We start from the raw sequence: 15,049 nt of genomic DNA, 5'->3' as shown, positions 1-15,049 counted from the left end.
ATGCGCAGCTCACCAGGGAGGATGTTCTTTTGCAGTCGGGGCAGCCTCCGTCCGCTCAGACCCTTGGAGACCCAGGCGCTCGCGACGTTGGAGTCAGCTGGCTTCGCGGGCAAGGTTCAGGGGCCACACCAGCTGGAGGACGCGGCGGAGAGTTTCGACGAGGGGCCGTTCGGAGACCACGGTCACTTCGAGCTCGTCGCCCTCGTGAGCGCCCTCATGGCACGGACCGACTTCGCCAGCCACGACGCCAGCTTCAAGGTAACGCTATGTGGAGGCGTACGCCAGGCCCACGATAAGGAGCGACCGCAGCCGTCCTAGCGGCTTGGAGTAGTTTGATCAAAAAGGTTCGGAAAGATTATCGCGGCAGATCTCCTGCTACAGTTCGGTGCGCACCTTCACATAGATTTTTTACGGCGGATATATTCAGGTATGCTGCAGTTTTTATGCAAATACACCGGGTGGCAGGAACAGTGATATATGCTATGAAATGGCTGCAGTCAGCATTGAATTGTTTCATCCAAGACTCCTTCGGTGTTCCTTGAAAGCAACCTCTCATCACTGTCAGAAATATCATCTTAAATGTCTGAAATATCGTGATGGCGCAGGATTTCCGCGCACTTTCTATGCATCTTCTTAGCATCATCTTCTTTCTACGGCATAGTCACATTCGCTACTAGACCCTAACTTTAAACTGCTTGTATTCCCTTAAAATGATTCGCCTGAAGATATCATGTTTGTGCGCAGTGTCCTTTGAAGTGGGAATTGGTTTTGTGGTTTGATCGATGCGCTTTCTTTATGCTTACCGCACAACTTCGTCCTTCTGCAAGGAGTGGATGGTTCAGCTAAATACGCATTGCTTGGCCCTCATATCACTCTTGACACCTCATGTCAATCGCATTCTTGGCCCACATACGGTGCCGTGAGTTGGTTTACCCTGAGGCTTTCTGCGTGGTTATGGAAACTACCAACAAACCGAGTTCTCGAATCTTTACAACCTTTATGCTCTGCTGTGATTTCGCAAGGCTTTTCCATGCGTTTAGAACATAACTTGAATCCGAGCGCAGTGCCATGACAGTCTCCATTGTCCCAAAAGTGTGTCTATTGTCTGGGTTCTGCGCTATCTATGGGTTGCAAAGCACCGCGGGTTGAAGGTTTGCGCGAGAAGAAGGGTTCCGGTCAGGCATAGCTGCATGCACACTGGTGCGCCGTTGCGTCACACACTCAGTCTGCACAGGGAGGAGAGCGCATGGGCGCAGTGAAACAGCGCTCTAATTTCATTAATAAGATGTATATTGAGGTGTTGCTCATGTGAGGCTTAATATTTCCGAATCACTCCTTCCCGGGTCGTGCCGGAACAACAGGTTTACTCGAGAGGTCGCACCCTTACTCATGCAGCAGAGTGCTTGCAGTGCCCATTGTATGTGTCACCCGGTGGGTGCATCTAAGCTTGTTCTTCCGGACCGTCCCGGGACGGGGTGATTCGGAAATATCAAGCGTCGCATGAGGGACACCTAAATCAACGTCTTACTCCGGAAATGAGAGCCTTGTTTCGTTGCTGCCCTGCGCTTTTCTCCATGGGAACACTGAGGGCACGCCGCAACAGTGCGCCAGTGTGCGCGCGGCGACGGGCTGACCAGGGTCCTTCTGCTCATGCGAAGCTTCTCAGGGCGACGCTTGGCAGCCTGTGCTTAGCTTATAACCTAGACAGTAGACACACTTTTGACGGAATGTGTAGTGTCATGACACTGCGCTCGGATTCAATGTATGTCCTAAACGCATGGAAAAAACCTTCAGAAATCACAGCGCAGTAGAAAGGGTGTAAAGATGGCAGAACTAGGCTTGTTGGTGGTTTTCATAACGAAGGAGCAGCCCGCATCAGGGTAACACAACTGACACGATTAGGTGGGGGCCAAGAATGCGAGTGAGATCAGAAGCGATATATGAAGAGTGAGATGAGGGTCGAGCATTACGTATTTATCCAAACCATCCATTCTTTGCAGAAACACGAAGTTGTGCGGTAAGGTCAATGAAAGGGAACCGCTGCAGGAGTAAGGCTGAGACTTGTCGAGGTATAACCACAGTGTCTGGTCGCGAGAGAGTGGGCAGCCAACGAGCTCTGTCGTATACGTAGCAGTGCCCTGTGCAGGTACTCTCGAGCTGCCGTAGATCACAGCACCCTGTTAACTAAATAACACCAGTATTAAAACTTTGCGATAACAGTTTTAATTACAGCGGATCTATGTCATAAGCTATAGCTGATCTCTCCCTTTAATTGGCGTGATATTCAGCTAAGCAGCGCTTGCGGTGCGAGGCACTATACTACCCTAGAGGTAGATTCCTTCATCTTTTACATTGCGAACTATTACCGCCAGGGATCACGCACTACACGGAGTGCTGCTACAGCTTCCAGAAGTCTTTGTCGGCAAATATCGTGCTTAATTTCACAGGACGTTTTTGCCCTTTCGGTTCCCTGTGTTCCTGGCACCAGCTGGTGCATCCAGGTCAGGTGCATTTGCATCTCATGATCTGGTCATCGCAGGGTTGCGCACTATTCATGGACCGCTGGCCAGGAGGCTTTGACAACATGAACTCCGCCGAATGGAAAGGTCTGGGTATGCTGTTTGTAGTCAACGGTTCGTACAATCACCAAGCGCTGCGTGAGTCCGCTGCTCCTGTAGTTGCTTGGGGCAGCGTCGAGCCCTGCACCGCCTGGGACTACGACCTGCTGGCTAAACAAACTATAATAGAGGTAAATAACTCTGAGTTTCTTTCCAAACTCTCGCCATTCTTTGAGAATAATAGAAAAAGAAGAAAATCTAGAAGCTCTGAGAAGAGCATCTAGAATCTCTCCGAAGAAGCAGTGCAAATGGAAAACGGACAAGAGTTTAGGAGGACGACGTGCCCGTTGTCCTTTTGCGCTGGTTCTTCTGAGATCATGGCTTATCAACCAGTTGAACAACAAGGGTATCTAAAAACTCGTCACCTCATGATGTTTAGCTGGTTGGAATTGTATAACTAAATAATTAGCGCAAAGGAAGAGGAGACGCCACACGAGAGTACCTGTTGTCGGTTCTCTCTTATAGGTTCTGTTTTTGTTCCCGCTATTTCTGCAGTCATCTCTAAAAGCTGTCTCTGAGAAACTGATTTCTTGACGAAATTTTCACGCAGCCACGAAGAGTCCCACATTCGTTTATGCCTATTAAGCATCGACTTAACAACCGGTAGTCGCATGTAATTGGCAGCATTCGCACTCCATAGAAATTATAAATCGACAGAAGCGCGCGCAATACAGACATTACACCCTCCGTGGCACGTATTCGCACATTTGCTATTACTCTCTGAGAGGCAGTTTTCGAAGAGCATTATACCTCATCCTCTTTTCAAGCAACGGTGCGTAAGAGGCACTGCTTGAAATGAGAAATAGCGCGAATGGCCTTTTCATTTTATAAAACTAGTTTTTTCTATAGCAGCGCTCGCAGTGCGAGGCATTGACCGTCCATAATGCCCACTCTTTTGTATCGCGAGCTACTACCGCCTGTTCGAGTTGTCCTACGTGGTGCAAGGAGTGCTGCTCCAGCCTAATATTCTGTCTACCGGCAGCAGCGATCGTTGCCCAGTTTTGCAACGCCTTTCTATGCTTCCCATGTTCGTAGCGCCACCTAGCGCATGCATTCCATCCACATTTTAAGCTCGAGAATCCGGTAATTGCAGGGCAGCGCACCATTCATGGACCACGGGCCAACAGCTTACGCCAACATGAATGCGGCCGAATGGATGCGGTCGGTCCTGCTGCTTGAAGGCGACTGCTCTAACAGTCAGTGCATGCCAGGCAAGCACACGGTTCCTGCTGTTTCTTACGGCCGCGTCATCACCTCCACCGCTTTGGACCATAACCCGGAATTTCGCGGCTCTAACGGCGTCAGTGAATGGAACCTCGACTGTGACCGCCTGAACTAGCTGATGGCGTGATGGGTAGTGGGCGAACTGCCGAGTTGGCCTACCATGTCGTCAGCCACCGTCAGCCATACTGCCACCCATCTGGCCCTCGAGATGGCGTCGCTCGTCCCGCTGCCCATCACACGTGCAACCAGTGGGCCACCGGCATGAGTTTCGGACGAAATCGCGCTGAGATGGTTGCACTCAGTGACCCGCATCTACTGGATGCGAGCAACACCGGAAGCAGCGCCGGATGCCCGTGCAGTATGTGCTCAGTGCCTCGTACTGCTCGGGGATAGGAGAAAGAGGCATTTTCAATTATTTATGTCTTGTTATATTTCGGCGTTTCGCTTGCCCATAAAACACGCGCTGGAAAGTGCTGTGCAAGAAGCAAGTGGCAGTTTCGTTCGTGTCATTTTCTTTGTCTCTACTCTTCCTTGCTCTCTTCTTTTTTGTGTACTACTGCAGTAATGCCTTACTCTCGCTAATTATAAAAAGATTTGAGAATAATGTTAAAGGTGGAAGGTGCTGCATCTATCGAACAGCTGGCAGGTGACTCAATTTGCACAGCGATAATCTGTGCGCTTGTAGTTGATGCGTTCAACTACAAGTGGTGCCGGTTTCCGCACTAACATAAAGGGGAAGGGCAGAGATCATGCTTTGGGTTTTGCGTTCTACCGCATTCAATTCACATACTCGTAAGTGGTTGTGCTGTGGCCTTAGAATGGAGCCGATTGAGAAGAGAGCAGAAATGGTCTTCTACGCTGGGTATTCTTGGTTGATTCGACGCTGGAGCTGAAAATGGCGAGGCTATATCGAAGACTGTCAAGGCCGCCAAACGCGGCGGAAAGGCGGAAGAAAAGGCGCTAATGCCGTGGCGCATCAGAGAGAGAGAGAAACAACTTATTGCCATAGATTGGCGGGATTTAGGGCAGGTGGGCTTGGTGTGGCCCCCAGGTGGGGGCGACTTCCTGGGCCCACGAAATGAGTGCCAGTTGGATGCTCTTGTCTGGCCTTTTGAGGAGTTCGTTCCATCCGTCTTCGGAGGGAGCTGGCAGTAAGGTTCGAGGGGGCGGATTTCCCGCGCAACCCCAGAGGATGTGAGCCTGGGTGGCGATTTCTCCCTGGTAACAATTTTGGCAGACGGGGTCGTATTCCCCGTCTATGATGAGTGAAAGTCTAGAATGGCTAAGGATAGAGTGTGTTTGCAACCTGCGGAGCAAGGTGGCTTGCGCTCGATTCAAGTCGGGGTGTGGAGGCGGGAACTGGCGTCTCATCTCTCTGTAGAGGTTGGTAATTTCGGCAAAGGTCTGGGGAGCCTCGGCAAGAGCGTCTGGGTCCGTGGTGCCGGCCGCCCGGTTGGTTAGTCCTCGGGCTAGTCGGTCGACCCCTTCGTTTCCAGAGTTTCCCGCGTGGGCGGGTACCCAGACCAGGTTGATCTTATGGTCGGGAGTGCAGCCGCGAAGGATGCGTGCAGCGGGGTGGCAGATAAAACCTGCCGAGTAATTTTGTATTGCTCTTTTGGAGTCGCAGAGGACTGTGCGCGTACGTGGGTCAGCGATGGCCAGCGCGATGGCGGTTTCTTCTGCCGCTTTCGGAGAGTGAGCTACTACTGTGGCGGCGGTGACGAGAGTAGACTGTGGCGTGGCTGCACAAGCCACGTATGTGTTTGCACTTTGCCGTGCAGCATCTACGTATATTGCGTGTTCGTCGGTAAGGTATGTGGCATCTAGTGCTTCGGCTTTCAGCTGACGGCGCGTATCATGGCGGCCAGGTAGCATGTTTTTGGGGATTGGTTTTATAACTAGGCGGCTATAGACCCCTATCGGAATGGGCGTCGTGGGGTGGACGTCGCCTATGGGGTTGATGTTGAGACGGTCAAGTATGAGCCGCCCGTGTTTAGTGCGGGAGAGGCGGTGGATTTGGGCGGTCTTGTGTGCCTCTATGAGTTCTGTGAGCGTGTTGTAGATGCCGAGTTGGAGGAGGTGCTGTGTGCTGGCGTACTGAGGTAGCCCCAGTGCCGCTTTGTACGCTGAACGTATAATGCTGTTCACAGCTTCCTCGTCCTTCCGGCGAAGGTGATAGTAGGGGTAGGAGTAGACTATCCTGCTAACGAGGAAAGCTTGCGTGAGCCGACAGAGGTCATCCGCCTTCATACCTCTGCGGCGGGTGCTGATGCGGCGGATAAGGCCGTTGATCTGATTGGCTGTGGTGCGGAGGCGCTGAATGGCCTCCGAGTTTTGCGTGTTGTCACACCGTCAGCAGCCAAAGAAAGCGAACTAGCTGCTCTGGACGAATAACATAATCGACTGAAGGTGGCAGTCGCCCAGCAGCCAAATGAACACTTGAAAGACACACATCATGCTCACACATTGCAGTTTTCCGAATCGCTTGTTTCTTCGTAGGCTGATTCGACCATGCATATAAAATTGGTTGATAGGTAAATGGAAAGTAAGTTCAGCAATAGCTTTATCCTGTCTCGTGTCCAGACTATTCTATTTGAAGTGTGTATTCACGAAAGGCGCCATCAGTCATTTAAACTAAAGAAAGCATACGGGAATGTACTTTTTTATTTCATTCTCAATATACTCGTACTAGTGTTGAGTGCAGGGCAGAATACAATGAGGAATGCTTCGTCGGTGTGGGTTATAGAAAGCATAAAAGGGAACCGCTGGTGCGACTAAAATCCAAGTCTTCCGCATGTCTCAAGCAATGTTCTAGCCAAGCGAACTACGACGGCGGCCGTCTGCCGACCTGCTTTGGTAAGTCCATGTTACGTCTACCCTGCAGTTCATATTGTTCACCAGCGCCACTCCAGGTGAGAATGGTGGACGTAGTCGTTGCTGGTGAAACTCAAGTCTCAATATAGGGCCTTGTCTAATGGGGAAAGCATCAGCTGCACGAGAACCCTCCAATACCACACATCGTATCAATACAGCTAGAACAGAGAGCCTCGCTATTCCACTGAGCAGGTAAGGATAAGAGAATGAGGGGCTGATTAGGTTATAATTACGAAACAAGCTATTAGCTATAAAAGCGAACGGAAGCGTACGGGAATATTTTTGTTGTTGTTGTTGTAGCGGTGTTAACTGGACGAGCAAGTTAGCTTAGTAAATATTTTAGGCGAATAGTTTTACAGACAATAAAAGAAGAGGGAACCCTGCTGTCCGGGCGACCACGTTTGACAGTGGTGCCAGCCCTGTGTGGGTCCCCGCTTGACCACATTCTACGTGCCACTACGTAACTCATGTCTCCTGCTATTGTATGATGTGGCGCGGGTGAGGATAGCGAACATAAGAGGACAAGATGAATAGCTCCGAAGGCAGTACAGCCAGGCAGTCACCGTGGCTCACTTGGTAGAGCACTGTATACAAAGGCGGTGGTTGCGGGTTCAGTTCTCTCCAACGGCCTGTAGTTGCCTTTTATTCTGCTCAATGTAAAATTATCTGCCTTCCAAAATGATTCAGCAGTTAATTTCCTCGCCTAGTCAAAACCATCGCACAGCAAAAATTACCGCCCCGCCGGGGTGGCTCAGTGGTAAGGCGCTCGTCTACCGAGCCGGGGTAACCGGGTTCGAACCCGACCGCGGAGGCCGCATTTCGATAGAGGCGAAATACAGGAGGCGCCCGTGTGCTGTGCGATGTCAGTGCACGTTAAAGATCCCCAGGTGGTCTAAATTATTCCGCAGACCTCCACTACAGCACCTCTTTCTCTCTTTCTTCTTTCACTCCTACCTTCCTCCCTTCCCTTACTGCGCGGTTCAGGGGTCCGCCTAGATATGTGAGACAGATACTGCGCCATTTCGTTTCTTCAAAATACAATTTACCAATTTACCAAAAATTACCATTCTTCAATGATCTTCTTGGTTCAAGCGGCGCTGAATCTTAATGAGCCCGTCATCTCCCCATCCGTGGCTTGTCTGCTCCGGGCCTGGCTTTGCTTCTGTCTGGTGGGTGCGTGAATCAGTTGTACTCCCGTCCTTTGTGTTCCGGATGTATCTCGCTCTTGACCGGCAGGTGTTAGACAGTCTACTATATGCGCTGGTCGTTGACGCTTTCTGGAACGTTTCTCTCTTAGGAATAGGGGTGTGCGAATACGAGGTCTGTTAGAAAAGTATCCGGCCTTTGGCCGTTGAAAAAAAACTTGCATAACTGGAGCGTTGCAAACCTAGTCATCTTTAAAGGAGTCTACTTGGGACTCCACACACTTATCCCAGCGGTGCTGCCATTGTGGGAAGTATTCCGAAAGGCCCTTTTCGGAATGGAGTTTAGCTCAGCTGTCGTTGCAGCCATAATGTTCTTCCTTGTCTGAAATCGCGCTCCTTTCAATGGCCTTTTGATTTTGGGAACCAGCCAGAAATCGCAGGGGCCATATCAGGACAGTAAGGAGTCTGTTGAACTACAGGAGTCTGGTTTTTCATCAAAAAATCTGATTCGAGTGCGAGGAATGGGCAGGAGCATTGGCGCGATGGGTGCGCCAATTTCCTGTTGACCTCAGCTCCGGGTTCTTGCGCCACACAGCATCACGTAGGCAACGGAGGACATCCCTGTAGTACTCTTTGGTCATTGTTTGACCCTGTAGAGTGCGTACTCGTGGTCTGCCACACAGAGGGTGTCAAAGAAAGCAGTCAGCATCACTTTCACATTGCTGCGCAATTGGCGGGCCTTCTTAAGTCTTGGTGACGTGGAATGCTTCCACTCTGACGACTGGGATCTGGTTTCCGGGTCGTACCTGTACACCCAAGACTCGTCACTAGTGATTATAATGTTGATGAAGTCGGGGTCACTGTTTGCGGAATCCAGCATGTCCTGTGAGACTTCAACACGAAGCTGCTTTTGCTCCACCGTGAGCAGCTTCGGCACGAATTTCGTCGCAACTCTCTCCATGGCCAAATCTTCGGTGATAATGGAATGTGCGGAGAAATTGCTCATGTCCACCTCTTCCTCAATTTTTCGGATAGTCACGCGAGAGTCCCGCATCACCATAGCGTTCAGTTCGGCAATGACCTGGTCATTTTGGCATGTTGATGGCCGATTGGAGCGTGGCTCGTTCTCCACCGATGTGCGGCCATCTTTAAAACAATTGTAACACTGCTCAAACTGCTCAATAGCATCTTCACCGAAAGCCGTCTGAATATTTCGAATGGTTTCCACTCGGCTGTCGCCAAGTTTATGGCAAAATTTGTTGCAGCAGCTCTGCTCCTTTCACTCCGCCATTTTCCTTGCAATAAAAAACCGACGAGAGCACTGCACACTGCCTCACTCAAACGCTGCTTCCCAGCGACTGACGCTATCGGCAGGCGGAAAAAAATTCATGCATGCGCATGAAGGTTCAAGGTCGCCTGATGCAAGCGCACTTGTCTCATATCCATCAGGTGTTCGCAAAAAAAAAAATAAAGTCGGATACTTTTCTAACAGACCTCGTATTCGTCATGTTCTAGCATCCAATGCAATATCCTACAATTCGATTCGTTGAACGAATCAAATAGTGCACATTCAAAAATTTCTCCTTAAAGGGAGACTGAAGCACTTTTTTTGAAAATCCGGCTGGCAGCGGCGACCTATAGTTTTTCATGCTGTATGCTCGAATATCGCATCCAAATAAGGCAAAAACAAGCGCGAATTGCCTTTTTTAGCAGAAATATGCGGCCTGTGCCGCGGGGCACGCCGCGCGGCGCGCCGCCGCCCGTGATTGGTCAAGCGAGGTCGTGACGTCATTTTGAGGACTGGAGAAGCTGCCGATGCGGATCCGGCGCTACGCTGAGTGCAGATCGCAGCTTTCCGTGGCGTTGTAATAGCGAATATGGCGACTATTTTTTTACTGACCTCGAAAGAAAAGGATACTACAGTTTGTTCATTCCACGTATCACCTGAAAGCAAAAAAGACACGAGCAAAAAATTCTACGCCTAGCACAAGCATACGCTAGCGTGAAAGACACGTACGCAGATCATGCGTAAAAGGTGCCAGCACAACCTCGGCTGGTATTCTCGGAAAGGAAGGGGTGCGAACAATACTCAAGTCAATTACCACCACCGGACGCCTCCTGGCTCGCCCGAAAGAGCGTCATCCTAAAGAAAAGGCCCAAAGCGCTGTGTACAAAAAATCCTATTCTCACTACCCGGCGTAGGTTGGGGCAAGAAAGTATTTCAAGGAAACGATGAAGCAGCACAAAGCTGATGTCAAAATTAGCGAAGCGCAGTGGCCAAGCACTGCGAGGCATGTGACCACAGGATATTGAAGGAATCATTGTGCGCTGGAAACCAAGCTAAATACGCGCACAAGGCTGCTGCTTCACTCGTGGCGCCTCGGAAACGCTGCCTCGCTGCCTCGGAAACGTTCGCCCTTCCTAGATTTGCAGTTTAGGTTCAGTGAAGTAGTGGCCAACTATATGTGTGTTTAAAAGCCAAACTAGCTGCAACTCGTTCGCTGCCACAACTTGAAGAAGAAACCGAGTAAGGTTGCGAGACATGGTGTTTTTTTGCAAAAACTTGATTGGCATTCATTTCCCTGTTAAATTTGCATCCGAAATCAGAACGTCGAACGCTTTCATTTTAATCGCTTAGATACGATTAAACGAGATGCCGCATATGAAGAGCTTCAATGCTTGCTTGCTTTGCTTTATTGTGTTTTGCTTTGCTTGCTTGCTTGGACACGTCGAACCGAGTACAAAATCACTAACCGAGCCTTGCTGAGCACGCCTCAGGTGGTCTGGCCGCACCTATAAGCTGAGAAGAGCAACACATGCTTGAGCATCTATTAGGTTTCTGCAGGGGCGTGTTTCTAGTGAGCATATTTCTGCTTTTAGAAGAGGCGCTTCTTCGAAATGGTGACATGCCTCTCATGCGCGAGGAAATGAAAGGAACTGCGTCATGGTTCAGCCGCGACCGAAATCTCCAGAGATCACATTAGGGACAAGCTCTGCATGTAGCCGGTCTCACGAAAGTGCTTCGAGCAGAGTACGCTTGCTTTGCTCGGCTTGAATTCTTCGTCAAAGCAGCGAGCGCTTGCGCTGCGAACGTATGATCTTGCGGAAAACAGTGGAAGACGACACAGTCGCGGGCGTAAATGTTCGTGGACACGAAAGCAGAGTAGTACCTCGTGTTGAATCTGATTCTCAAGGTCGGCTGACACGCTTTGTACGTCACAACGCACGCAGTACGAGGAACAACGCATGCAGCACGAGAAACAACGCGCGCTGAAAGCTCTCTCGGGTGCGCCGAAGTATCCCCGGCTCCTCAACGTGACGTCACGATGGCCGACATGGACGAGCTTTCCCTCTCCGCTGTTCTCCTCTCCTGCGGTCGCGCGCGGCGCGGGAGATTTAAACATCGCGTTTTTAATTGGTGATTGCGCCACTGTTCTGACCAAAATCGAAAAAATAATTTCACAGATGTGATCAGCAATGACACTACTTCAAAACCCTAAAAAAATTAGCTGATTCGAAAACCGCCTCAGTCTCCCTTTAATGAATCGAATAGGGCCTCAAGTTTTCGAAAAGTTCTCGAATAGCAGGCACAAGCACACAACCGGGCTCGCTGTAGTTTTCTTCGGCAGCTGGTTCTAAAACAGGGCCCACTCCGACATCGCGCACCGTGCTGCCACGATTGATTTCCGCGCGTTCGTTGCCGCGACGCGTCCATTCGTGCGGCGTCCATGGTGCTGAAAGCATATGGCTTCCAAAACTAGTCGACGCGGCAGCGTTTGGACAAGTCTAGTAAACGCTGCATTCAGCCTTGCTTTCGGTGGCTATGGCTTCTAACTCTCGTCCCTCTCGTCAACTGTCATTTGGCGTTAGATTGTTCGCCGTCGTCGGCAGTAGCAAACGGTAATTTTCCGAGACGCATGAAATGATGATCACAGAGTGAAAATACTGCCTTCAGGTTTCTGTTCACTCGTTCGAAACCTACCGCTCTAACCATACTCAGAAATTGTGGATAAACGCATTGTTCAGAGGGAAGTTGTTTATGAATTCTTTTTTTTTCGCATATCGGGAGACGGCACACTGACAGTCCATATATCCGCCGATTCCTTCCGTGGCCGCTTGTAGTTCTCTGCTATTTATTGTCAAAAGGCACCCCTTTGGTCTTCTATGACACTGTAAACAACCCAGTACGAGCGTAGGACAAACTTTAAAACCAAGATTTTGATACGCATGGGAAGGTTCGACCATTCCCAAAAACGTGTTCACACCAGTACTTGACAGTATTCCATAGTTGCCACACATCTAAAGATGATGTCGGACTTGTCCATGAAGTATAGCGCTTCCGCAAGTTTTTCGCGGTTCAGCATGAATATTCCTTTTGTACGATTATTGTCTAACCATTTCTTTCATTATTGGTTTCGCATTGGTTTCGGTACCCAAGCTAGACTCCTCGTGTTTGATTCGGTATCGAAAAATTATAATTCGTAAACCCCTACATAAGAGTACCGGCTCTTCTTACCAATCTAAGTTTCTGATTTCTGTAGAAGGAGGAGGAGGAAAAGAAACTTTATTTCGGCCAGCATTAAGGCCCAATGAAGAAGAGCTCTTACTCCACCATCGAAAAGAGAAAGCATTTATGATAATACATCACCTACCTCCGACTTAAGAGGGAACTCATTTTCACCCATTCTCTCTTTTTTCAGCGCCTTGACGTTGGGAGAAGGTGCAGCAGATCGCCCTCAAACAAGTAGTTTGTCCAACAATTTGAACGATATCGACGGAGCCCCTGACACGAAGTTAATATTTAGCTTCTGTTCTCCGCACGAATCTTTCAAGAAACTACTGGTGCAACGATCGCGACATTAGGCCTAATTCTTACGCCGAATTCAGCGCAAAGGGTGGTTGTGTAGAAACAAGTGCATCGGCTGCTCCGAGGAGAGGATGGATGTGACATCGCTGTATGCACATGAAGTTTTCGCGGAACATGCAACCCACGACAAAGATTGATTTCCACGCTGCTTCAGCATGTAGCCATGAAGCGAAGGCTGCTATGCGCTTCCCAATACGCAACCTGCACGATGCATCCATCTGTTGTAGGTGTCGTCGCCAGGCGGCGAGACAAATGAGCTTTTTCGTGACTTCTGGGCTCCGATAATTTCTGGGGGCACCTGAGTAAGACACGGCATAGTGGCATTCCTGAAGACGCAAATCCTTTTCGGTATTGTGCAAGTAGTCTGTAGCGATGAATGGCGCAAGCGATGCGTATTTATTGTCACAAGATCCTTACACAATGAAAAGGTGTCAGTCAATGCGAATCCTTCGCTCTAGCGCGTGCGCGGGCTGGCGTCGAAGTTCGGCGTCTAAAGCGCAGAACAGCGCCGAAACGAAATGAATACGAGACAGACCCTGACCCCGGTTCGGGCGCCCGCACTACCTGCTCTCACAATTAATGCGCGATACCTGCGGGAGGAAGGGGATGATGACGACGAAGAGCAGCGGCGCGTTAAAGGGCACTGCGGCGATTTTTCAGCCATTTTAAGTCAATGGCTCTTTTGTGTGCCTAAGAACCTCCTGTAATGTGTACGATACAAGGTTGTCAAAAGCAACCGTAGAATAATTTTTAAACAGCAAAAAACGCAAAACTCGAAACCGAAACCGGGAAATCGAAACCGGGGAGGTGCCTTCGTGCGGTATTGACTGTGACGTCACGAGCGGGTTCGCCGCGCTGTGAAGTCCCCGAAGATATCACAACTACCCTGAGCCGCGCTGTCGACATGACTGAAAACGCGGAGGACAGCTTTTCCGAGACCAGCGAGTCTTTAGAAGACGAGTCATTCGACGATTTTGTACTGGACGAGTCGGTTTTCAGGTATGATCCACCGCCGCGCGAGCCAGCCGAGTCACACCATAGGCCGCGTCATATCTGCAGCACGGAGACGGTTTGAACTCGGAGAAGTGATTACTTGAGTCATTTCTCGTGCATGCATTTGTGACAGAGTCGTCAGAACAAAAGTTAAAGAGATGCTCCCGCCGACAGCTGTTCGTGTGGCCAGTGCCGGCCGACCAAGCCTGATGAAAGAATCTGCTGCCCGAACGTTGCCGCGGTGCGCAACGTCCTTAGAGGGGAATGCATCACCAACAGTCCTCTCTGCGAAGCTTTATCTCGACAGCGAGCTTTTGGAAGTGAGCTCACGCCAGCTACACTTCTGCAATCCAACATACCGCTTCTTTTTGACGGCCGCGCTTCATTGAGCTGGCCGCTGCGATAGACGGTTGTACTAGAATAACGTTGGCACAGAATATGCCTTCAAGCGCCAGTTGAACGAAGCCTTAGCGAGTCCAAAGCTCTCTTTGAAGTACACGCTGTCTTCATAGCAATCTGGCGCGAAATGTTCCGAGCACAAGCGGGAATGCTTCCTCGGAGAGCAGTTTACACGGCGGACAGCTCTCACCAACTTGTCGCGAAGGTTCTTATCGCTAGAAAACCTGTGCCCGTTGTCACAGATCAAGAATTTGTGCACCCCACAGCACAACAGAAGTTGCCGTGAGCCATCACTCTGGCGTACACATCACATCAGGCACGTTGAGATGGCGTGAAATTGCACAGGTGATCGTAATAATTCCGGAGAACTCCACTACGGACCTCTTTCCTCCACCTAGTACTTGTCAGGGCTGGCCCCCTCTGGGTCAGCTCATACCTCACCTCCTAAAGTTTATCTGTAAATAAATATTTTCCACCACCACTTTCTTCTTTCACTCCTCCCTTACGTCGCGGTTCGGGTGTCCATTACTGCGTCATTTACCTTCCTCAAAACCAATTTTCAGTTTTCCCCTGCACTGCCAGCGCCAGCGCGCGCCCAACCAGCTTGACACGTCGCCCCGCCAGTGACGTCACAGAACAGGGTGGCCTGTAGAAGTTGCTCGATCAGTGGGTATCGCTCGCGTCAGCTCGCGTCGAGGAGCGCTTGTCTTCAAAATTCGCTTGCGGAAAAACTACGCCGGTTTCTGGTGCGAAATTTTACATGAGGCATCAGACTATCATAAAAAATACAGACTTATATTTCATTTCAATCGATGCACATCGAAAAATCGCCGGAGTTGCCCTTTAAGCGTGACATAGCCCCGTGAAACCGCGCTCTCCTGCAGATGAAGAAGCGTCAGCACTTCAGAATGCGCAGCCCACCAGGATGG

General features: G+C 50.1%; 1 protein-coding gene across 1 annotated transcript; it reads left to right on the top strand.

Annotated features, from left to right (window-relative positions):
- The first annotated feature begins 21 nt into the window (after window positions 1-21).
- LOC149351743 (uncharacterized) lies at window positions 22-3,957 on the top strand. The gene is made up of 3 exons (XM_089575635.1): window positions 22-258; window positions 2,540-2,749; window positions 3,712-3,957. Exons 1-3 carry the CDS (start codon window positions 22-24, stop codon window positions 3,955-3,957), a joined length of 693 nt encoding a protein of 230 aa, XP_089431761.1.
- The last annotated feature ends 11,092 nt before the right edge of the window (window positions 3,958-15,049 follow it).

The sequence above is a fragment of the Amblyomma mixtum genome, chromosome 3 (assembly GCF_055824585.1).
Source record: "Amblyomma mixtum isolate Tamu chromosome 3, ASM5582458v1, whole genome shotgun sequence".
Lineage (NCBI taxonomy): Eukaryota > Metazoa > Arthropoda > Arachnida > Ixodida > Ixodidae > Amblyomma > Amblyomma mixtum.
This window is presented reverse-complemented; position numbering and strand designations above follow the sequence as displayed.

Excerpts from the sequence above, each read along its gene's own strand:
- LOC149351743 (XM_089575635.1), top strand. The coding sequence starts at position 22 with ATGTTCTTTTGCAGTCGGGGCAGCCTCCGTCCGCTCAGACCCTTGGAG. Across the intron at positions 259-2,539 it reads GCCACGACGCCAGCTTCAAG|GGTTGCGCACTATTCATGGA; the intron begins GTAACGCTATGT and ends TGGTCATCGCAG. Across the intron at positions 2,750-3,711 it reads CTAAACAAACTATAATAGAG|GGCAGCGCACCATTCATGGA; the intron begins GTAAATAACTCT and ends CGGTAATTGCAG.